The following is a 25,323-nucleotide window of genomic DNA, read 5'->3' on the forward strand; positions in this document are numbered from 1 at the left end:
GATGATTGACACACTTGTACCATGAAATATATAAATATAAAAATGCTTCCCAACTAATGTTCACTGTAATATGATCGTGATAGTTATTGTGTGCTTGAGCAGATTTGAGCCTTCATAAAGAATACACAATATACATAAATAATCATGAAATAATTTTTTAACAGACATAAAATGTAATCAGAATAAACAACTTTTACAGCAAGGATCACTATATTTTATTTAATTCAATCTTGACAGTGTGCTCTCCTCATTGTGACGTCCACTGCTTACATTCACTGTTTGGCTCATAATTTGAATTTCATATTCGTTGCTGTCCAGTTTCTCACTTCTCTGGCTCTTTGTAAACTGTGAAAGAACAAGAGAGATAGTGGTTGTCAGCTTTTGTTAGATTGGAGTCCAAGTGTGATGGCAATCATTGTTTTGTTGTAAAGTGTTTAGCAGAACCATCAAGACTCATCCTGTCCTAAAATAACCAAAGTTCCTCCTGTTCCTTCATCTGTCCTCCTCTACCCGCTCAGACGGTTGCCCAGTGTTCTTACCTCGGACATCAAGTGTGCACTCCACTTCATCCTTGCCCAGTTCATTGACAGCCATGCAAGAGTATTTCCCTCCATCGAAGGTGCTGGGCTTTCGAATGTTGAGGGTCAGAACTCCTTGATTGTTCTGCATCAAGTACTTGGGATCCTCCCCAATAATCATCTTGTTCTTCATCCAGACAATCTTAGGCTAAGATTTGAACAAGCTGAGTTAAGAAAGCTAAAGCTAAAACTTCTTGGCTAATTAGTGGACTCAATTTTTAACATGTGCTTTTACCTTAGGAAAGCCTTTGACAGCACAGCTGATAGCAGTGCTGTAACCAGCCACAACACTTCTATCCACCAGCGGCTGAGTAAACTTGGGAGAGCAGCACATGTCTTTCTCCTTGTAGGGCTTTGATTTGAGTTCCAAGCCTTCAGAAGAGGGTGGGAAGTAAATCAGGGAAAAAAGGTTGCAAAAATCAGAAATGAACTGTATGAACTTAAACATGCAGCTCACATGTTTAAAAAGAACAACAAAAATACAACTTTGCCACTAAAAATATAAAGTACTTCTTTGAATTATATGCAGCATGAGTATATGAAATCAAAAGTTTACTTATTTATTAAATAGAAAATCATTAAGGATAATATGGTTGGTATAAACTGAATATACACCAATGAACTAAAGACCAAACACCACTGGAATAAATGGCTTACACTGTACTTATAACTTGGCTAACTCAGATGTATTTAGATGACTTAAAATCAGCATTTTAGGCCTAAATATGTGTTCAACTGCATGTAAATATTGGAAACACTGTCATACCTGTTTTGCCAATCACAGCCGTGTTCTTGCTCATGCGCGGCTCCTCGCTCAGGCCACAGAGATTTTCGCTGTAGATGCGGAACATGTATTCGTTGCCCATGACCAGATCCGAAACTGTGCAGTTTGTTCGTCTATTGTGCTCATAAACAGTGAACCATTCCTAGAAAGAGAAAAGAAGTGATAATATTATATTAAACCACAAAATCCCCCACAAATCTAGCATGGAGAACAAACCAAGTGTTGCTAAAGGTAAAAGAAGCAGCATTTGGTAGCTAATGTTAGCAAACCCAAGATTCAGATTTGGCTCCTTCTCTGATGCAAAGACGACAAGAGTAAGCAGGATTGGCCAGAACAAATCAGTGAATCAGATAAATAGCATGTTATTCTGTAATTCTCCATAAAGCATAAATAAATATGCTTTTGTGCGAATGCAGCCAAAGCACACACTTCATCCTGTCAGCTGTGATCTCTCTGCTTTGAATGCATGAAGCAGGTTGGTCAAACAGACTCGCAAGACCTGCAGCTCTTCATAAATCCACTAAGCTATAAACTGTTTATATAAACAGATGTCTGCATAATCTGTAGGCAGGGGCCAAGATTTCTGGTTTGCTTGTATATCACGTTCTGTTGACCAATCACGCTTGAGCAGGCTTTGGCAGCATGCCGATAAAACGGTCTATGTGGAGAACAAAAGAAAGGCCGCATTTGTTAAAAGGTTTTATTTTAACTTGGAGTTAGGAATAATCCTTGATTGCAAAAGTTAAAAATTAAGTTAAACAGTATATAACAAATAGCTTAAATAAGCAGAATGATATGTAGCACAATAAAATAGAATAGACCATGCCAAAAGAAACTAATCTGAAACCACAGTAGATACAACAAAGTTAAATAAAAACGTGAATAAAGTAAGAAAGCAGTGTCCCTGCAGGTAAAGTGAGTCATGAGCGATGATTCAGAGAGATAACGTCCTGCGTAGTATACAGGTCCTCGCTGGACATCTTGGCAGGTGACTGTGGCGCTGACGAAGACTGAAAACACCCCCATTTCCCTTTCTCACCTTGGTCTTCATGTCTGCCTTCTGGATAGTGTATCCAGAAATATCACAGTTGCCATCATCCTTGGGGGGGTCCCACTCAAGTGCTGCATTGAAGCCCCAGACGTCAGTCGCCTTCACATTCAAAGGTGGCCCAGGCTTGTCTGTTTGGGGTTAAACTTTTATTAGTGTAAGCTTCTAAACTCTGATGAATATTGCATCATCTCGTGTGCCGTTGGGCTAAGTCGTCTAGAGTCCTGGGAGTCATACCAACAATCCTGATGTTAATGCTGGCCCTGTCCTCCATGTTCTCAATCTTCAGAACCAGCTCATATGTTCCAGAGTGCTCTCTCTCTGCTGAGCGAATGAACAGAATGCTGTCCACGTTTGAGTTACGCACGTTGACCATCTTCTCGTCAAGCGGTTTGCCATCCTTGAACCAGTTTGCGACGGGGCGTGGCTTGCCCTGTGGTGCAAAAACATAATCAAGTTTTATGACTTAAAAAATGTAGCTTCAGGTTGTTTTTTTTTCTTCATACTTTCAATACTCAAATTATTAAAACGATGCACAAAACAAAAAAACAAACAAACTAAAAAACTAGGTTTTGTTTTCTAAAGTAAGCTCCTAATTTATTATTCTAATGCTTTTTAGAACATAAGAAAAAAACTAAATTTGGTTCTCACTAAGATATCACTGTTACTGATTGTTATACTGATTAGTGCACAGAAACTCATCCTTTCTAACCTGGAAGGGGATAGTCAGGTTGATCTTCTCTCCCACTTTCCTGATGTACTTTGTTCTCAGGTCACGAGGAAGGCGGATCTTTGGATGTTCTGAAGAAGAAACAGACATCCTGTTTAAACTTCTTATCATAACATGAGTATGAGTATGAGTCTCTGTGGTCAACACAAAGAAAAACTATGCTACACCCAAATGTGCTATTTACATTTATACTTGCTCACTTTATTTGGCTGTGAATCTGACTCACTCACCGACGATCTCACGGATGGTGACGGGCTGTGACATTATAGCAGGAGGACTGCGCCCGGCAATGTTTACTGCCACCACCCTAAAGTTGATCTTCTCTCCCACCGGGAGGCCGCGCACCACAAATCCCTGTCTCTCGCACAGCTCCTGGTTTGCCACCACCCACTCAGTGTCTACGTTAAAAGAAAACTTCATGTATTAAATTAAACTAAGTGTGATCTGTGTCTCTTTCTTTTTTTCATTCATTCAGCTGTTTTCATTTATTACACGTAAATATACGGCATTATCACCTCCTTCCTTGCAGTATTCAATAACGTAGCCGTCGAGGCCCCCAGCTCCAATCTTCTCTGGGGCGAGCCACTTCAAGCTGCAAGTGCTGTCTGTCACATCGTGGACTGTCAGACGCGTTGGCTCGCTTGTTGGGGCTGAGGATGACAGGAAAGGAGACTCAAGAGAATCAGTGACTGGCTTCACTGAGCAAAGGAGGGACAGGGAGTTGCTGAGAAAGAGGACGTAAGGACGACTGTGAAACGTACCAATAGGCATGAACGGTTTGGAGCTGAGACTTGGCTGAGACATGCCAATGCTGTTGACAGCGAACACCCTCATCTCATACAGAACACCTTCAATCATCCTCTTAGCCTCGTATGTGGTTGATTCGTACACGTCAAAGTTGAGCTTTGTCCATCTGGAAGAGCCTTTCTTCTTCCTCTCCATGAGATAACCTGGTGGAGTAATAATGCAGTTACATGAACAGGTTGAATAATAATTTTGTTTTCCTTAAACAAATTAATATAATGCATGTTCCACCTTTAACTGGTGCACCGCCATCAAATTTAGGAGGGTCCCAAATAATGGAGGCGCAGTCCTCTCCCACTCCTGTGCACTTGATATTCTCAGGGGGGTCGGGCACATCTGATAAAAAGATTGCAGTTTATTTAAATACAACAGAGAAGACAGGTCAAACTGGTATTTGCAAAAAAACATCCCTTTTCTGCTGCCCACTATGAGGGGAAACCAGCTGATGTTATCCTGTAAAACCTTCACTTACCCACAATCTTCAGAAACAGCACAGCCTTGTCCTCTCCGGCAGGGTTGGCGACAGTGATGGAGTAGTTGCCCTCATCGTCTCTCTCCGCCCCCTCTATGACAAAGCAGCTGAGGTCTTTCCTGGACTCCACCCTTACACGTCCTTCAGTGTCTGTGATTGGCTAACACACGATATTAAAGCAGTTAAAACATGCCTAACAATTAGGGTTTACTTGTAACTTAAAGTTGGGCTAATAGAGATTAGAGTAGGGGTATCAAACATAAGGCTTCGGGGCCAGAATAAACCCACTCACATATCTAAACCAGCTGAAGGCAGAATCTTCTGACTGTTCATTGTTTTTTGCACGAGGAAATATTGTGTTGCAAGTCTTTAAGAGTGGATCACATCATGGGAAGGGGCTGTCTGTGAACTGTTAATTTTATCCAAGCCAGAGGTCTGAATCATCCTCTGTTTTACAGCCAAAGACATTACTCAGGGCCTGCAGTACCACACTGAAGTGAGGCGGTTAAGCCAAAGAGCTGTGCCAGTGCTTTTCATAAAGTTACAGCAGTAGTGTTTCTTTGTAATAAGACAGAAGACAGAGCAGGAAAAAACTGAGGCATGGCGCATTTATGAAGCTGCACTTCTTTTTCTGAAGACATCTCAGACTTTTCATCATCTTTTTTGTGGATGGATAGTTCATAAAGTGTGACCATTACAAGAATGTATTGTTTATACTGCAGGGAGATTTATCTTTTTTATTCACTTTTTACTGTCCACTTGTTCTGCTACTTCAGTCTGCTAGTGATGAAATGGTGGCACATGAACTAAAACGAGTGTTAGCTGGTGGCACTTGTGCAAACCAGAAGGGCATGAATGGACCACTTGGACTGAACTTAGGTTGAGTGTAAAATAAGAAGAAGGGAGCTGTCTTAGTATGACACTGATGGCACCTAAGGTCTGCTCATAACTCCACATGTTATCATTAAATTATATTCTAAAAAGTTTTCATTTCCACACATGTCCTATTATTTAAGTTGTCAAGTTATGCAATTAGTTATTAGGAGCAGAACCACGCCTTCTTCAAGCTGTTCGTCTCGTTTACGTGCCCCACCCTCTCTCACCTTTTCAATTCTTTAACTTCTTCACTTCTATTTAGTACATGGGGACTTGCAAGGCCCAGGAGCCGCTGTCAGTCCCTTTTGAGGCTTTCCCAAAACCACAGCTCAATTCATGTCCAAGCCATTCACCTTTACCTACCTAAATGCTGACAAACTGAAAATGAGGCCCAGCTAGTGAACTAAGAATATTTCCTTTACAATTTTATCTCATTTTTAAGTTTGCTAAATCTATATGTCCATATATCTAGTTTAGTTTTAGTTAACTGCAGCTATTTTTTGGAGCCCTTACATTATCTCCTTTGGACCAGACAACAGTTGGAGCTGGCTCGCCAGTGATCTCCACATCCAGACGAAGCTTGTTCCCAGCTACCACGATGATAGTGTTTTGGGAGACCATGTTTCCAGTGGTGTCCAGGTGGATTTTTGGAGGTTCTGGTTAAAATACAGCATTCAAAGAGAGTCATCAATCAAGTAGGCTGTCTTGGGTTTGAACTATAAACAGGATGTTTAATTAAGATGTAAATTACAGGTACCTACCTTGCCTAGGCACATAGTCGATCTTAATTTCTGTTATGAAAGAGAAAAGAGGTGACAGTATTATCCAGGCTGCTGGTGACTAATTTTTCCACAGCAGGACCTTTGTAATTGTTCGGTCTTTCTCACCCAAGAAGTTCAGTTTGGCAGAAAGTGACAGGGCATATCCATCAGGTACAAATGTGTAGTCTCCAGCATCCTCTGGCTTCACATTATCAATGACCAGTCGGTGAAACCTGAGACAAGCAGTGCAAAAGATATCATGTAGTTTTATGGAAACATCTGTGTCAATAAAACCCCCCAACTTTGTTCACATGAAGGCAAAACCGTTTGGTATCGTCTTTTCACCTTCCAATGTGGGTCATTTTGATGCGCTCGCTTGGCAAGACCTCCACGCCATCTTTGTACCACTTTCCTGTGACCTTGTCGTCAGACACTTCACACTTGAACATAGCCTGATCTGTTGCCCTGACTGTCAGATCAGCGATGTCCTGCAACACCTCCAGTTCCTTTTCTGAGGAAGGCCACAAAAGCATAGATCAGGCAGGAGACAGACTGTGTAGGTGTAGCAGGAGAGGAAATAAGGACACCCACTGATCCACTCATCTTGACACCCACTGCCATGAGTTGTTACTTTGTTTTTAAAGAGAGGTGCTGAGCCCTTGGGCCAGCAGTCTTCTGCAGTGAACGTTTAAATGAGAGAAACCCTTGGCTACTGTATATATATTACCTTTTGATACACATGTGTGAATGCTCTAAAAATATTATCATTATTAGCTTGGCTTTTCTAAAAGTTTATGTTTTACTCTCACTCAAAACTAAAATAAAGACGTGAGATTATTATGATTTCATGTGGTACCTTCCACCTCCAGTTCTCCTTTGGTATGACCCCCATTTGTCCAAGCGTGGTACATTCCGATGTCATCCAGTGTAGCTTCATGAATGATAAGTGTGTGCTTCTTTCCATCCTTCTTAAAGCGATATTTTGAATCTTTGTCTTTGTGAATCTCTTGGTCTTCAAAAAACCTGGAAATTAATATAAAACAGATATTTTTTAAAAGTTGTCACTAAAACTCTCTAAAAACAAACTGTAAGGTGAAACCAGCTCTAACTTTACAAGTCACACTGCAAAATGACTTTGGAAATGTATGATTTTAGATTAATCAAGATTTTACAAGATAATATAAATCTAGCTGTGTATACCACGTTTTTAAAAATATAATTAATTTCATTCATTTGCTCTTTGTGCTTTTTATTAGGTTTTTCAAAATGCACCTTTAAATAAGAAGACACAATATTAAATTTAGCGACGCTGTATCAAAATTATCTCAAAAATAAAAACTCCAGTGAAACAAACTGAAATAAACTTCAGAATTTGAGCTTGAAATGCTTTTGTTGACTGACGATGTTCAAAGCCATCTAACTTCCATATCAAAATCTACACATTTGGTTGAATTTGTGACAAAATCTCCTGAATCAAGCAGATCAAATAGCCTCCACACATTTTGACCAGAACCAAGATTTCCTACAATATAGTTTCATCTGATATGAAGATGAGAAGGTCACGTTTCTCTTAAGGTTCCAGCGCAGCATTTTAGGTTGAAGTCTGAACTTTGACCGAGTCATTACAACACTTCCTGCTGTTCTTAGAATCATTGTCCTGCTGCATGACCAAATTTGGGCTAAGTCACCTCACATTTGACTTAGGAATACTTTAATATACAGATGAGTTCATGGTCAGCCAGATCATTAACCCTCCACTACCGTGCTTGAGAGTTGGTTTGAGGTGTTTGTGCTGATATGCTGTGTTTAGTTTTTGCCACACACGGCCCCGTGTATTATAGCAAAACATCTACAATTTGGCCTTTGTACAGTGTACATTGTTCCAGAAGTCTTGTAGCTGATTCAGATGCAACTTTTTACACCTAAGCTGTGCTGCCATGTTGTTTTTAGAGGCTTTCCCCTGGCAACCCTTCCAAACAAGCCACACTTGTTCAATCTTACTCTAATCTTATTCTCATTAATCTTATCATTTTAGGTGCTAAAAGAGGCCTGTAGATTCATCTTTTGCAGGTTTGAGTATTGCATGGACTAACTTTGGGGCGACTTTGCTGAGACATTTGCTCCTGGGAAGATTGTGACATTGTGTTAATGTACATCTGAATGCTTCAGATCACCAAACTGCCAAATCTTTTCTTTTATAGCGCTCACACTTGCTGATTGATGACTAATTGATAACTAATCAAGTGTATTGTCCTCTTATGCACGCGGTAATGGTGTTCTTACGTTTTTTGGAGAACTTTATGGAGTCCTGTGAAAACTATTGTTTTCTACATGTGACTTTAAATCAGGGGTGGGCAATTCCAGGCCCCGAGGGCCGGTGTCCTGCAGGTTTTAGATCTCACCTTGGGTCAACACACCTGAATCACATGATTAGTTCATTACCAGGCCTCTGGAGAACTGCAGGAGCTAGTTTAGCCATTTAAATCAGCTGTGTTGGTTCAAGGACACATCTAAAACCGGCAGGGACACCGGCCCTCGAGGCCTGGAGTTGCCCACCCCTGCTTTAAATGCTTTTGTAAAAAGAACAAGTTAAAAAACTTTCAGCATATGTACATAACCTGAATCTTTATTGCTGATAATGTGAATTTCACTCACCACATCACGTGGGCACCCTCTTCCGACACCTCTATCTCAAACTCCACTCTTTCTCCCACAACCACGTGATAGTCATCCATCAGCTTGGTGATAGTCACAGGGGGCTCTGAACACAACAGAGGAAGATTTTACAATTCATGAACCAAGCACTGAAACTTCACTTTTCATGCTTTGGGACAAGACGTGCTGCTTTACTGTATTCTCAGATCGCTACTGTTACCAAACAAGCAGAAGAGAAAGTGCACCTTTGACAAACACCTCTGTGAAACACTTGTCTTCCCCAACCACGCACTCATATGCAGCATCGTCTGCCAGGGTTGCCTTATTTATGGTGAGTGTTCTGACATTGCCGCTCGCCTCCATGATATACCTTAAAAAGACAGTGTTTTTTCATCAAAAAGAAAGCACCTCTGAAAGTATTTCCACTACTGTATAGTATCAGATCCTTCCGTTTTAAAATGTGGATTTGAATCAATCTTATGACAGTTGCAGTGGTACATATTTTGTCTAGCAAAGCCAACACATATATTACAGTTTTCTGCCAGGATACAGTATTTTTCCCACATTGGGACATTTAAGGAAACAGAGATCTTTGTCCTGCTTGAGTTTCTGGATTTGGGGCATATGATGTCTTGGCAGTATGACTTGCTTTAACCCACTGGGAGGCCTCTTATGACTGCCTAAAAATAAAACATGTTGATGGCAGCATCGTTTCTGACTGTGTCGCACAGATAATTTTAGCTTGATATTTTTAAGCACTGCCCACCAAGTCAATCTAAGCTTGATGATCTGATGATATGACACACTACTGTTTAATTAAGCCGTACCCTGTACAAAGCACACAAAAAGATGCGTGTGGATAACTGGTGTGTGTGTGTGTGTTTATGCTTTTAATCATACTTGGCTGAGGGTTTGATCTCCTGACCATTCTTCAGCCATTTGACCTGAACATTGGGATCCACCACTTCACACCTCAGGGTAATTTTCTTGCCCTTTTCCACTGAGTAGCAAGATTCAAGCTTCTTCAGGAAAGCTGTAGTTGAAAACACACAGAGAAAAACCTTAAATTAACTCATTAACTCACGTATGTCATACCCGCTCAGCCTCATAGTGCCCATCCTCTTGCCTTCTTCTTTCTATCCTTTTCCTCTCAATCATATTTGCAATACTCCTCCACTTCTTCCCCTCCCTTCCGTTAATTGACCCGACTTACCCTCGCTATGTATAACAGGCACGGCCTTCATTTTTTTCAGACGCTTCAGCATGCCCCTCAGGTCAGTGATGCCATACTCAAAGGCGATTTTCTCATACTGGCTTGGGTGGGCACTCTTAAGCAGTTCCCACACATCTATCTCTGGTTCTACTTTTTCAGGTTTCTTCTTCTTCCTGGCAGAGAAATAAAAGGGGGTTTCTTAACGGGTAGGGCAGAAGAAGCACAAAATACAATGAGGAAATCATACTGTCTCCTCGATAAACAAAACAATGTCAAGATTCTCACTTAGCAGCTTTGAGCAGAGCGCTGAAATCCAGATCTCCCTCATCCTCTCCAGCGTCACTGCATGTACAGAATCAGACTAACTGTAACACACATAATGCATTTTGCCATGGCACAACATTAAGTGTACTATACTGTCAAACCAATGTGCTGTGAGACATGTTCACACATATATACACAGAAAAAAACATTTTAAAAAGTCTATGCATGCATTTTCCACAAGATGAAACACAAACCCCAGAGCACTTACGCTCTCTTGAAGGCAGACAAAATATCTGCCTGCTCGTCCTGATGTGCAGCTGTAATAAGAGAAGTTGCAGAGAACGCACATTATTCCTGGATCAGATCAAAACATCAGTATGTATAGAATCCGTGGCAGCCTTAGCAGGCGCGAGTCTGTTTTCACTCACCCTCAACAGAGATCTCAAAGGTGGAGCTGTCACATTTGTCTTTTGAAGTCACTTCACACCTGTAACCACCAGCGTCTCCAGGGACCACTTTGATGACCTTCATTTCATAAGTATAGATCTTAGGGAGAAAATATTCATTAGTTCTTAGCTATTTCTGAAGGAAGAGGATCGGCCAACACGGTACAAAAAAAATATCTATGTCTCTCTTTGACACACACTTTAGTATTTCTGTCGTAAGTTTCTTTGAACTGCAAATGTTTTCCAGCCTTGCTGCCAAGGTCCAGCCACTTGCCCTTCAACCATTTCATGGTGGGTTTTCTTGTCAGGTTGGTGGAGTCGACCTTGGCTATGAAAGTGACATCCGTTCCTGCCATTCACAAGCAACAGTTAATTCACATGACATTATATACTCAGATTGCATATTACGGATTACTGGAGACAGCAATAACACAAGCATTCATTTGTGTATCTAACCTGCGACAGCGACTACATTATCCGGCGGTTTCTCCACAAAGAGCCCAGTGAGCTCAGTAGACTGAGGCTCTGAAAAGAAGGAGTAAAAAAGATTTGTTAAATCAGTAAATCATTAAAATCTGGAGCCCATTTTTATAGATTCATTTAAGACATGTGCTGCAAAATAACATACAACAAAAAATAATGTTCAAAATGCCAAAATGCAAGAGACACGGTGAATGGTTTGGATATATCTTTGCTTATACAGAGGATCTAAAGTACATATAAAACACATACAGTATAAGTCACATTGTTTCTGAACAATGATACTTCCATGCACGATGGGGGCACTTTTTGGACACTTGCTTGCTGATAGAGCAAGCTCAGTAACAGCAGATGAAGTGTCCTGCTTGTTCAGGCAAGCAAAACGTACAGAAATACACAATCACTATATAAAAATCTGAAACTATTAACAAATGCACCTGGTGTCCTTTATGCATCAGCTTTTTTCTACCATCATCCAAGATTTGGCATTCAAGGTGCTACTCTATAAACAATGCACACTTGTAATTGGCATTAGGTTCTTTTGTTGCGTCCTACTCTACAGTGCAGCTCTCTGCTTTGTTTTCTGACAGGGAAAATAAATGTGCCTAATAAATTCAGTTTACTAAACAATCACAGCCAAGACTTGGCTTGGAAGCCATGAGAAGCTACTCAGGAATACAATCTCCTCTTTGAGCATGACCAACACATAGCTGGCACACATCTGAATTTCATCACGTTTTCACGCATTGCATTGTCACAGTCCTGCACTGTGCTTTCACATCGTCCTCATTCTCCCTCCAGTGCAGGGTCTGCTACAAAAAACAATTATCCCACTTTCACATTTGAAAGTATAACACTTCTAAGTTATACTGTACCATAAGTCTGTATAAACTCAAGGTAAGTAAACAACAGTTACACAATGATTATTTTAGAGTCATTGCATCGAAACAACACACAGTAAAATGCAACCATTCTCTCATAATGATAAGATCATGATCTCAGTAGTCATGATCTGAGCTTCAAATAATCAGTTTAATCATCAAACATCGAATCTAATATTTGAAATTATCTTGATTACTTCTGCTGGACTGATTTCCAAGGCTGCAATCAAATCAGATACTTTACCCCACACAGAGCAACAACAGAACACCCCATGCTGCCTGAATAACAACACCCCCCCCCCCCCCTCCCCCCACAAATATTACACAAAAATCCCAAGCCAGCACTGAGTTTAATTCACATTCAAACTGCTTAGTATTTACAAAAAAAAAAAAAAAAAAAGCTCAAGTGTTTATGGGAAAAAAGGTAGATCAGAATCCAGGTGTGGGTTACAGCGGTCAACTGAGAAGAAGTGATGTCCAGTCAAGTGGCACAGAAAGCACATGCTAAGGTTTTATCTATTAGGACATTATTATATAATAATAATTATAAATAACACAGTCCATATCAGGTTCTTAAATTATTTAAATACAACTAATGACATATTATAGTGTCCCACAATTTGTTAATTAAATAAATAATAATTTAAAAAGGCATTTTAACTTACTTTTTTGTAAAAAGTAAGTTAAAAAGCAGAAGCAATTTGTTAAGCGCCACCTTAGTGCTTCTATGGGAATTAAGATGGTAAGTAGCAACCAGGTGTTGTTGATCAAATGCGCTTGGTTAAATGTGAATAAATGTTGAATGCAAAAATTAAAAGAACTTGAATTTATAATTTATATACTGCTTTTAAATAGAATCAAACGACAACATTAATCTCACATACTTCACCAAATAAATCATTGAGGTGTGATTTAGATTTAACTTAAAAATCTATTTTTATATCCTGTTCTTATAAGTTATAAATCTAATACGTAGTATAAACTTAGTATAAATTTTGTTGCAATAAATTCAGCCAAGGGAATGTTGGATTCCAATACTTTTTTTTTAATTGGCAGTAACTTTTTTGCAGACATCCATTACTAGTATGAGAGCCCCGAAACAAACTGCAGTTGGCCAAGTGATGATAATCCCCCCACACATTATACCCCTGTGAGCATGGCTTTAAACAGCCTTGGTATGATAAGCACTTCCCACACAGAAATTGACTCTTAAGAGATACATTAAAGGCAAACTCAACTCAGAGGAGTGGAATAAACTTTCTGTAGCCAGGACAGGGGATCAAAGAAACGGCAGACCTGAAAATATTTTAAAAATCTATAAATCTATATTTAAAATGTGGACTGTATACAAAAGATATTTGACCCCCCTGATGATTCTTTGAAATTAAATTTAAATGCCCTGAGTAATTACTGCATGACTAAATCAGTGCACAAACTCAGCCATATGCCACAGTGTTGAGTCAATGATGTTGTTCAGCCTGATATATTAATAACATTGATCTTTGAAAAAAAAAAAAGACTTCTCAGATCTGACTTAATGAGGATGAAAAATATATTTTTTAGTGACATTATGTTGAATTATTAAGATAAATTAGTCTAGAATTTGATATAGACATCATAGCTTCTACATTAGGCTGATTTTGGTACATTTCTTCAGATTCCCTCTGTTTCTATCTTCATCCTGGCTGCGTTTGTCTGTATTGCTAACCAGAATGGTGTGGCTTGGTGGATTCGTGGTGGACGATGGTGATGATGAGAAACTGTACTCCCAGTGTTGGGGTGAAATATGGCCGACAGCTTAAGATCAGTGGTTCTTATGTTTCCCTTTGAAGGTTTTGCACATGTTCAAGGTTTTTTTGTCTTTGTTTCATGCTCCAGTTTTTCCCACTCACACTCTACCACTAAGCTTACCCTTTCTTCTCTTATATATGTGCCATGCTGAGCTGTGTCTGGATCATCTGCAGTACAATGTACCTTTCCTCCCTCTAGGCAAATGTTGTCACAGCAGGAGTAGCTTGCTGAGTTCCACATTCAGCGATGGGCATTCATGACATCAGAGGAGATGCACACTTATGAATGGTAGGAAAGGAAAAAGCTGTGGTCATACATCCACCGCTGGCCACATTTGACAGGAAATTTATAGAGGTGCCCAATTTATTATTCATGACCTCATATTGACTCTCTAGCCCACTTTTTGCTTGGCAGGCCACTACTTTCTGGTATGATTCAGCACAGCAACCAGCCTTCCCTACATGGCTGCCTTGTTGTGAGGACACAAAACAGTCTTGACACGTTTGATAGAGTCTGTGACTTCTCATCTTTCCTTTGCATACCTCCACGTCCATCATCTGTGTATTTCCAACAGTCCAAAAAAGAAACACTTTGGCAATCGTCCTGGTAATACTGCCATCGCTCCCAAGGTCCAGTCTGCCAGTCTTAACTCCAAACATATTCCTAACATATGACAACATACACCGCAGGAAAGAGTTTACATTTCTCAGTTGCCACTAATGCTGCACCTTACCTCATACTAAGAACACATAGATGTTCAAATTGGAAAAGGAAAACCCTTATAAGTGCTGTGTTTCCCTGTTAAGCACAGCAAGTCTTGGACATTTTGCACACGTCTGAAAAAGTACACCAAGAAATTAGCACCCTTCAGCTCCCTGGGGCCTTCACCCTTCCAGAACCATTCCATGCAATCTCCATCTAGTTCATAGGTGTCAAACTCTGGCCCGCGGGCCAAATTTGGCCCGCAGCCTAATTACATTTGGCCCGCGAAGCCATACCAAATTACTATTAGAGCTGGCCTACTGGTATTATACAGCTAATATATATATCGTTTAGTATTAAGCTTTGCTTGTTCCATATTCAGTTTTTCAGCAAAACTTGTTTGAGTCCATAAGAAAAGATTCATTCTTATACCTGGAGGAAGATTTTGTTTTTCAATAAATATTAGCGTTAGCCCGCGACTTTGTTCCAGTTTTGAATTTTGGCCCACTGTGTATTTGAGTTTGACACCCCTGATCTAGTTAGTCAAAATAGAGCAGACGTTCAACTGATCACTCTGGCATCACTAAGGCAGATGGGGACAGCTTTGTATCAAGAGCTCTTAAATTTTTCTTGTAAAACCTGAGCTGCAGCGCTGTAGCAACACTTTTAGATTTAGCCTTTATGACACTTTAACGAAGTTTAGTTAGTCAAACATCTCAGATCCTTTGAGCTGACAAGACATGAGCCTATATGCAGATCACATGCTCTCTGGAGGAACTGCGTTTGATAATGTCTTGGATGACCTCACTACCTGACCTCTCCTTGCAGTTTCCTAATACAGCATGATGTTAAATTTGAGAAGCAACCATAAAAAGTGTCATAACATCAGATGACACTTGGCACGTTAACAGCAACAGCTGCTATTGTGCCCCAATGAGTGCCGCACACGAACCACAGCTGTGTTTCCACTCTCATTGTTTAAATTGCCTGAGGGACAGAAGCACAAGAGGGTTGGTATCATAGGTCACAGATGGAGAGACAATAATTTTCACATGGAGAAACAAATTCTAAATTGCTGAAAGAACATAAACAAAATAATTTGTCTGTGAGTTGTCTGGTAGCATCAGTGGATACCACCAGTAGGGGACAGAAATGGATGAATGACATAAGAACGCTGTCACACACTAGGATGCCTACAGTGTTTTCTCTTTCTGAAGCTGCTACTGAGATAGATACACAGACAAGCCATCTTTAAAAACACTGGGAGAAAAAGTGAATAACATGATTATCTCTGTACACTCCCACCTATCAAGAGATTAGATATGTTAGGCACCAAATGATCTGACATATCAGGATGACATACTGCTGGCAGAGAAGAAAAGAGAAAATAAAAAGGAGCCAAGCTGACTGGGTTTCAACATATCCAATATGACAGCATTCTGGGATCCAGTCGTGGGTTGCCAAACAAAGTGTAACCAATGACTTCAGGAGAAGGACAACCTTCTAGCACCCAAGGTTCACTTACAGAGTGAAGGTTGGACCATGCAGTTAGACACAACGTGCCCTTTAAGGTGATGGATGATGCACAAATATTTGTGCCTGTCACTCCCATCTAGTGTGATGGGGTGAATTTAAACTTTTCCTAACCTTAACCAAATAGTTACCTAAAGATAAATATGTGGCATTTAGTGCCTAAACCTAATAAGTGAGTCAAAGTGAAAAGTGTGTGAAAAACAGAAAAAACCACGAGCAACCATCTGTTTGTCTGGGTTTCTCTCGGGAAGACAAGTTAGAATCCTGCACCATGGGAAATAGCTAAGCCCGTGGCGATAGTGTGACGCTCTGGGCAATGTTCTGATGAGAAAATGTGTCATTCGTGTACATGTTTGACTCGTATCACATATCCCGTCAATCGACATTGTTGCAGACAAAGTAGAACAAGTTATGGTAATGTTATTACCTGACAGAAGTGGCAAACCTTCAGGCAAACATTGCATACAGCAGAACGTTCAAATTTGTTCATGAATTAAACATTGGAGTTTTGAGTGTTAACTCCATAGTTCCCAGTTTGATTAAACATCTGTGGGATGAACCCAGAAAACAAGTCAAAACTATGAAGACCCTACCTCACACTTTACTACTATACCTGACAGGAGCAAGGTATTCAAGTGCCTTCAGGATCTCTGAAGGTAACTGAATCCGTCCTGCTAAGTCTATCCCATGACAGGTCGGAGGAAACTGTACAATATTAGGTTATTGTTTTAAAACTTATGGCTGATAAGCACTGAGAGAAGTAGAATCTCTTTTTATAATCCCCAAGAGGAGCTCTGTGGCATACCACAGAATTTTGGTCAAACAGCTTCATGCACATTTTATGAGCTCTGTAGTGAGTGATACTTTGTCTTGGCAGACAGCAGTCTCATCGCAGACCAAGAACCTTGTGTACAAACAACTTCAATCCAAAGAAGTTTTGTATGCAACCAACTGGTTTTAATAATATATGTTGTAAAACTGAAAAAATAAAAAGCACCACAAAACCTCCAACAATGCAGCTCCCTCTCTAGGCAGTGTTTTCTTTTAGGGGAATATTGTATTTTGATATAAATATTTTGGAGGAGCACATAATGGCTAATAGATATTAATTTGTAAATAATTGGATGTGAATAAAAACAAATATTATACTACAGTATATTTCTAACTTTCTTTAAAGATATAGCACATTTAAAGGCAACTTGAAAGAAAGGCAGATGTGAAATGTCAAAATGAGGTCAGAGGTCAAATATGACATAATATTTGGATAATAACTATGCTGTAGAATTTTAAACAAACTTAAAGAAAAAAATACATTTTATGAAATTTTTTATCTTAATTGAACTTAAAGAAGAGGTTGGAGGTCAAAGTAAAGCATAGCTCTGTATGGCATAATTATGACTGATCTTCAGATCAAACTATTGATGTTAAAGGAGAGGTCAGAGGTCAAATCTTTACATGATATTTTGTCGACAATACTTTTAAGATTTGTACTTTCCAAGTTATAAGGCTTTTTGTCAATTTTCATCCAGAAATCATAAAGTTTATTTTGAAGGCCTTGGTGGATGTAAGAAAAACATTTGTTGACTGTTAACATGACCCAACTCTACAACCCTACATAGTTTTATCAGAATTGTGTTTACAGACAGAATGAGGCACATGCAAATGCTAGGAAAACTTAAAAAAAAGCATTAAATCTGTCCAAACTGAAGTAATCAAATGATTTCATCTAATAAACTGGACCCAGGCTCACTAAACGATATATTATGTGACAGTTTGACTAGCACATAATACCGATATTTCACTGATATTAATCTTAACACTCAAACAGATGATTTAGAAAACTATAGTTTCAGCAAACACATCAACATAAAATGCTGCTCTTTTCTTACCATCTCCATCAGTTTCTGTATCTGCTGCAGACAAGGAAGCAAACAAAACTGAAAAAAGCAGCTATGAAGCAAAAATGCTTATTGTTGCACAAAAACCACTTATTGCTGCAACAGAGACCAAGCAACACAGCAACATGGCTGTAACACAAGCACCATGCACTGTCACATTTTTCATTAAAATTCGCTAACATCCAATCCACCTTGAATATGCAAATTCAAATATTTTCCTATTAACACATTCAGAGTTGCTAGGTAGATAAACACATTAACTATGGAATTTTTTAAAAAATAGAAACAGAAACATACTTTTAAATGATGTAAATAACAAAACTGTGCAGTTTTACTCGCTACATGTGTTTCACATGTTTAGCATATAAAGCTTAAGGTTAAAGTCGACCTATTGTGCTCATTACCAGCTTTATTTCAAACTCTTCTAGAGTAGCTCCACATGTTTCATGGTTCAAAACAACCCTCATTCATTTCAAACTAGGCCTTGGTGCAGCCACATTGGTCACCCTCTGTTTGAAGCAGCTCCTCCCTTTTTAACACCTTCCTCCCTTTAAGAAAACTTTCTAATGCTTAACTCATCCTTGCAAGAAGAAGATTTGAAAAGCAGGTGGGAGCTGGTGTGCTCACTACCAGAGCAGTGTATTTCCTTCCTATGACATCATACAGATCTAATAGCAGAGCAGTTTAGAGAGCTCTGCTTACATGTACATATGGTGACCTCGGTATTTGAAACCATGACCATGTACCGAGGCAAAAAGTAAAGCATAGTAGGTCCACTTTAATTTCACACATAACATATACTATAAGGTATATGTATATAAAGTGTATTAAAAAAAGAGCCAGGTAAGAAAAATTATCACAACATGTGAAATGAATAATCCTGTTATTCATGTCATAACAGCACAGCAGTCAGATATGTTACAGTCGGTAACGTATCGCTTAGTTCTGTGAAGAAAAATCTTTGTGAAAAAAAGAAGATTTAGCCCATTTCGAGAATACACAACAAAAAGTTGCGAGGATCACCTGAGACCAACCTACAAACTTGCAACCTGAAGGAATCATGCACATACTGTAATTTTCACACATTATGTCACATATGAACTCATATGTGAGGACATTAAATTGATACCACAGGCATATACATTAAAATATAACACTCAAGGTAAATTTAGTGCTTCCATGTCAGTTCATTCCCACGATTCTGCCTTACCTCCATCTTCAGCAGGTGCATCTAAGGAAAATGAAGGGACATTAACTTGGAGTTCCAATATACACTAGAAATAGTTACTACGTGCAGTGAAAAAGAATGTCTTTGTACATTAGACAGACACTGGGGCACCTACACATTACACCTACAGGGCATGGAAGCTCCTGGTGCGCAGTTTTTATGCTGATGTTCATGGCAGAGGAGATTTGGAGCTCGGGAGCTACTGAGAGCTATGGAAACTTTCATGCACAATCTCAGAACTCGGTGACCCTACTCGACCCGACTTTGCAATAATACTATTTACAGTTGATCATGGTTTATCCAGGAGGTAAGAAATGTCCTTCCTAGGTCCTTGATTTTATACTTCATTATATAATGTATGTGCTTTTGTGTCGTGACCCTGAATTACATAAAAGGAAGGAAAGGAATGGCTGGATGAATGGATATACTTTAGTCCTTATAGTGTATTATTCCCTGACACTAATAGACCACCACATCTTCTTCAGGATGTGGCAGAGGGAAAATGAATAATGGTTAAGTAACTAATAACAACAAATGTTGAGACCTGGAAAATGTTATATTTGGAAACGCTGCAAATGTAACAAAACCAAAAACTCACAAAAACTCATACAGTGCATGCCTGCAGTGAAATGCAAACCAAAGGTCACAGTGAGAACTCAGAGTCTACAGATGTGGAAAATGCATCCAGTTGCAGTCAGTCAATGAACTATGTTAAAATCCTCAAAGACAGCTTGTCCTGTCTGCTTCACACACACAGTTCATTTCTGTACAATCCAAAACTATTCATATTAACAAAGAAAAGAACAGTTGTTCTGAAAAGGAAAAGCAAAAGAAGGAGTAAAGACGATGATTATTTCTAATTAGAATGGTTATGAATATAAACAAACAAGCATGTTGCTTTGACATACACTGCATTCATGTGCAGATAACATGGTGTAATTTCCTTGATTTTACATAATCACAGTGTAATATTAAAGTGTCTGCTTGTAGTTAGCTCTGGTGATGAGATGTGATAGGCCAGCTAAAAAACGCAAACACACTAAATGGGAGTGGCACAACAATTTCATTATTCCATTCAGCAGTTTCCTGTTGTCTCATGATGTGATTGAATTTTAGGCCTGTCTTCTTGACTCAGTAATTGCTCAACTCATTATCTAGCAATAGCAAAACCATTTGTTCTGTATTCATCAGGTAATTAGTTTTACAGATTAGTTAAAATGCATTTTTCAACACTCAGTTCAACTCAAACCCACTCTGTGTCACTTATCAACAATGCACAAATCCTCAAAAGTCTCAAAAAAAGAAGCAAAGAAAGTCATTGTCCTTCTTCTTCTTCTTCTTCATCGGCCTCCACTGGGGCTACAATTAGTGGATGTTTGTTGGACATAGAAAAATAAAAAATAAAACCATGACAGTCCCATAGGAAAACTAACATTAGAGACACATGGCCACACTAAAATATGGCTTGTGGAAACCAAAGCACTTCTGCCAGAGCTCTTTCTGTATGGCTACATAATTTGAAGACATTGGTTAAACAACAATTTCATAATGCATTTCATAAAATATTCTCAAACACTATAAGATAAAAATAGAGACCACACAGTCGCATGTAGGCATGCAGGAATAAAATGAAGATGCTCACTCGCTTGATAAAAAGTTTATGAATAAATAATATCAGTGGACACTGATTACACGCCATTATAAGCTGAAGCCTGCCTCTGTCTGATACATGCAGTTGACATGATATATGAGTGAAAAGTGAAAATGTGAGAGCTATAATCATGTCACCATGTGATAATGTAAGACACGCAAAAGGTCAGTTGTGGAGCAGTTTACTTACCCACCGCTGGTTTCTCTGAAAAACACAAAAAGGGGAAAAGGGTTAGAAAAATATATTCAGAAGTTATAGAAATGTACTGTGATCTGTTACATTTAAGAATCCTTTATCTGTTTTCAAAGGATCCTTCCTCTCAGGGAAAACGATATCTTTAGTAGACTTACTGTTTTGCATCTTTAATAACACCTAGTCTGACGATGGTTAAAGGTCCTGTTTGTCTGAGGGTAATGGCTTTCTACAAAATGATGACGTTTACCATGTATCTTATTTATTAGTGAAGCTACTAATCCCAGAATGTAAATTTTAAATATGGCATACGGTAAGAAGATACATTTTACATACAAAGTAGCCACTTTTTAAAAAGTAGCTTTAACAATCACATCCAATGTGATTGTTAAAGCCTAAATATGGTAAAAGCAACTTGTCAATGGAAATAGAGGCTTATAATACACCCAACTTCCACAGTGTCTTGCTGGGGGTCACTGGACTAGCTGCTAAAGGCCAGGGATGGTATCTTATGACCTCCCTGAAGTCATACCATATTCTCTTAGCTACACAAAGTTTCCTTGAATAGCCACTCCAACTTGACCTGGTGTGGTTTACTGTCCACATGTTGTAAATTTCTGGATAAAACAGGTGTTGTGACAGAAAATATAATCATGATTTATTGTGTTTCTCTTTTTAAAAGATCTTAAATGTGTAGAATACAATACTAATACATGCCTGCATGCCTCATAACAACATTATATTTAATGCTACAACTGCATTATCTCATATGACATTGTTCTAACAAAAGGAAAAAATGAGACAGCTTGATAATTTTTTTTCAGTAGAAGAAGCTGGAAACAGATATAAATTGAAATAGTATTCAGAGAAAAACGAGCTTTTGGTTTTAATACTTCATATATCCTGTTTGAGGATTTAAGACCTGCATTGAGTGTAAATCTGCACCGGCATCTGCTATGTAAGTCCACATGGAGAGAGAATCTTGATCATCTTCAACAAGTCTGTGATAAAGCAGTGTAATGAACTTCTGAACAGCTGCTTCTCACAGTCAAAATAGTCCCCTCAGAGACTTTCGGTGGTTTCATGTGCAGTTCTGCTACTCATATAATTAGGAGGCTTTTGAAGATGCGCTGATAGATGTTAATATACAAGTATATTAAAAAAAGAACAAGACTTACATTATCCTTATGACAAACACAATTATTGACATTTTGGTGCACAATGTCTGTGGCGCAAACCTGACGCCACATGTTAAAACAATAACACGGGCTGCGCTAGCTGTACTATACTCACGGACATCTTACTTTGAAGGAATTGATTTCTGGGGCCTGGAAATTGAACAGCTAGCTGTGGAATGCCACTGTATTACTTTCAGAGGGAATTTTCCCGTCACTGCTGCTGCTATTTGAATTCAGTTTGGATCAATGCACTGCTTGGATTCCTCCATCAGCTGATGCAGAAGTCGTCCAAATGACTGTGGTGAATGGTTATGGATAATAAATGGATAACCCGGACGTTTCCCTGCACCAGGCAGTCAAACACGTTCTCTGATGTCTTGCTTCAGCACTGCTGCCAGGAAAGATAAAAAAAAAAACCTTTCTTGCCTCATGCCACAATATCTGCATGTGCTTGCTAAATTTTGACGATTAAGCTGCTTATTGTGTTATATATGCAGTTAATGAAAGCTCTGCCACTCAGTGAGGAAGTGACAGTGGTTTCTAGTGGTGGTACTTTATTATATGGATTATGAAATCACAGATTTTGCCATCAAGAGTGACTTAAAGACAAATGTATTCATTCGCCAAGTGGACATTAATCATTTCATCATTTTAAGTTGAGGTTTTTGAACCCTTTTGAAGATAAACAGCGCAGACGGATTGGAGAAACTTCACAGAGCAGTTTTGATTCCGCTTGCGCTCATCGTGTTTCATCAGGACACAGCGATGAAAGGAATTATGACTGTGGATCATACCATTGCTTCCAACCACTGACTACAAAACTGTCACACACTTGACTGACTGCTCTGGAGCAGTGCCACATTAAAGAGGGCATCAGACCTGAAGACCAAGAAGGAACTCTTTAGGTGAAAATGACAGATTACATAATGATTTATCTCAGCCGGGACTCCAAAACTGTTAGGCAAAACCCGATACGTCAGGGTGTGTGAAACTCTATGAAAGTAGAAAAGGTCAGGGCTTACTGCAGAGTATTTTTAGCTGTTAGTTGAGGGTGTGATCTGAGTGCTGTTAAGTGAAGTAGCACAGAAAATCTTTGAACTAATGTGGAAATGTGAAAGGTAATTCAGTTTGTGGGTAAATAGTGGTGTTGCACGCTAGGTACAAAATGTCACCAAAATTCTTTTCAACAAGAGTATTAGTTGAGAAAGTATTTAAAAAATATATTCCGTCAAATATTTCCTAGAAGCACCAAGCACAACTTAAAAACGAAAAAGTGCCAGGTTATCTGATCTTTGTATTTGAAGCTTTGCAGTTAAGTTTGGCTTGGAATGACAGAGCAGTGGGTGGTGCAGGCAGAGTATGCAAAGTGGAATCATATTCATAACACTTTGGCTCTATATGGTGAATAACAGCAGTGCCTGGTTAGGTTTCTGGGATAAAAATAAAAGGGCCATGATTAGATCTTTAAAAGGATTAGGGCAAGGACAGATGCTGGGAAACAGAATCAAATATTACACAGTCGAATTAAGAATAATGTATGAACAACTCCAGCAAAGCCTATGACTTTCACTATCACAATGTGGTCAGCGGGAGACCCCTTGGGGGAAAGGGTTTGGGAGGCTCAACACCCGTCAGCACAATCTTGCCCTACAAAACTCGGCTATCCCAAGAGATCTATCAGGGCAACTGAGACTGTCTGCAACCTGAGCCTGCTATCAGCTTAGTCGGTTGATTTAAGGTGATACTGAATGGGTCAATGTGGAAGATAGTAGTGAAGGTCAACAGGCAATTATATATGAGAAGGCATGATGCAATCAAGGATGTCAAATCCCTATCCTATTGGGCATTACATAATCCAAAATGCAGATTATCATATATAATAGCAACAACAGTTTTTTACCCTGAATGCTGCATTGAAAACAAGTACTGTGTATATGTTCTATGAAGTGAGTCAGCTACAGTGACACAAGCTGACCTTCATATAGGACTCACGTAAAGCTCCAGCAGTATTTGCTTATGGAGCTGCTGCAGCTGGAAGCTTGCCAGTTCAGCCAACAAGAAAGCAATCTGTGCTCCGATGTCATAAAGATATTCAGTCTAGTGATGTAATAACAACTGGCTACGTCATTATTTACTCCGTCTCAAATCTTCTTTATGGACAGATAACAAGAAAGCAGACAGGTGAAATGGGAATATCCTTGACAAATGCGTAGTATCAATAGTGAATTATTTCATTTATCAATAAAAAATGATGGCTATTTTCCATCATATTTTGTATCAATCACTTTGTAATATTAATATCGGGTTCAAACTCATGGTCAGTCTCACCAGTAGCTATAACATTAATACCAAAGCCACTTTCACCTCATTTAAGTTTGGTCATCTGCTTGTATTTTCTGCCATAACAGCAGACATGCTGCACAAAATATTACAAAACCATCTTTCATAGTACTCTTGTTTGTTTTTCACAACCTATAGGATATGTGTAGTGTAAATAAATATGCATATATTATTTTTAAAATAAAATTTCTCAGTTTTAGTGCACTATGTAATGATTATATATTTAACACTGAAAAAATGAAAACAAAATATAGGGAACAATTCACATTATCCATTAATTTCTACAACATTCGTGTGAATTTACTGTTATTTATATTTTTCAAGTCAACACACCTCAGTATAATGAAACTCTCTAAACTAATTACAATGAAGTATGATGTTACAAAAAGTATCTGCATACCTTCAGGGACTGGCTCAGGCATGGTTATTCCTGTGTCTTCTGTTTGCTGCTGGAAGACTGAGGGCTTGTGGGGCTTTTTTCCTTTTTATTTCTCCCCTCTCTCTCTTTCTGTTATTCAAAGCTTTCCTGGCACTCAAGTCACCCACGCCCTCCAGTGAGCGAAGAGTTTTGGAGATATGACACCCTTGGGGAGTTCAAAAAGAGACGCACCCTGAGTGAGACCTTGTTAAGGTGGAGACAAAAGAGGATAATGTGATGTTGAAAAGGGTCACATTTGCAGGATGACGAGATTAATAGGCTTACTAAACCTGTTGAGCTTTTGAAACTTTGCTGGACACATACAGAATACACTGAAACGAGTACTAGGCGATTAAGTTTTTGACACTTTATCTAGCTCCTTGCAGTGTCAGACTAATCT

At 39.1% G+C, this 25,323-nt stretch overlaps 1 protein-coding gene across 2 annotated transcripts; it reads right to left on the bottom strand.

The window, feature by feature from the left end:
* Positions 1–191: 191 nt before the first annotated feature.
* On the bottom strand, positions 192–24,971 carry LOC146626552 (myosin-binding protein C, fast-type-like). Of its 2 annotated transcripts, XM_085361318.1 has the most exons (29): positions 24,906–24,967; positions 20,985–20,999; positions 19,127–19,147; positions 11,088–11,156; positions 10,832–10,980; positions 10,614–10,731; positions 10,454–10,502; positions 10,207–10,263; positions 9,922–10,094; positions 9,609–9,741; positions 8,954–9,078; positions 8,709–8,814; positions 6,910–7,076; positions 6,399–6,564; positions 6,180–6,286; positions 6,054–6,083; positions 5,806–5,948; positions 4,417–4,576; positions 4,176–4,280; positions 3,902–4,090; positions 3,656–3,790; positions 3,371–3,538; positions 3,123–3,211; positions 2,648–2,843; positions 2,402–2,541; positions 1,345–1,504; positions 814–950; positions 540–726; positions 192–345 (listed from the first exon to the last, which is right to left on the bottom strand). In XM_085361318.1, the coding sequence occupies exons 1-29, from the start codon at positions 24,925–24,927 to the stop codon at positions 323–325; spliced, it is 3,339 nt and encodes a 1,112-aa protein (XP_085217444.1). In that variant the 5' UTR covers positions 24,928–24,967; the 3' UTR covers positions 192–322. The 2 variants fall into 2 exon arrangements, with proteins under 2 accessions (XP_085217444.1, XP_085217445.1); XM_085361319.1 differs by lacking the exon at positions 19,127–19,147 and having other exon boundaries at positions 24,906–24,971.
* Between the last annotated feature and the right edge of the window lie 352 nt (positions 24,972–25,323).

Source organism: Diplotaxodon limnothrissa, linkage group LG8 (genome assembly GCF_057381915.1).
Source record: "Diplotaxodon limnothrissa isolate DT_005_m linkage group LG8, D_limnothrissa_male_GT1.1, whole genome shotgun sequence".
NCBI lineage: Eukaryota > Metazoa > Chordata > Actinopteri > Cichliformes > Cichlidae > Diplotaxodon > Diplotaxodon limnothrissa.

Excerpts from the sequence above, each read along its gene's own strand:
- LOC146626552 (XM_085361318.1), bottom strand. The coding sequence starts at position 24,927 with ATGCCTGAGCCAGTCCCTGAAG. Across the intron at positions 10,264-10,453 it reads TTGTCTGCCTTCAAGAGAGC|TGACGCTGGAGAGGATGAGG; the intron begins GTAAGTGCTCTG and ends CTGTACATGCAG. Across the intron at positions 5,949-6,053 it reads CGACTATGTGCCTAGGCAAG|AACCTCCAAAAATCCACCTG; the intron begins GTAGGTACCTGT and ends TATTTTAACCAG.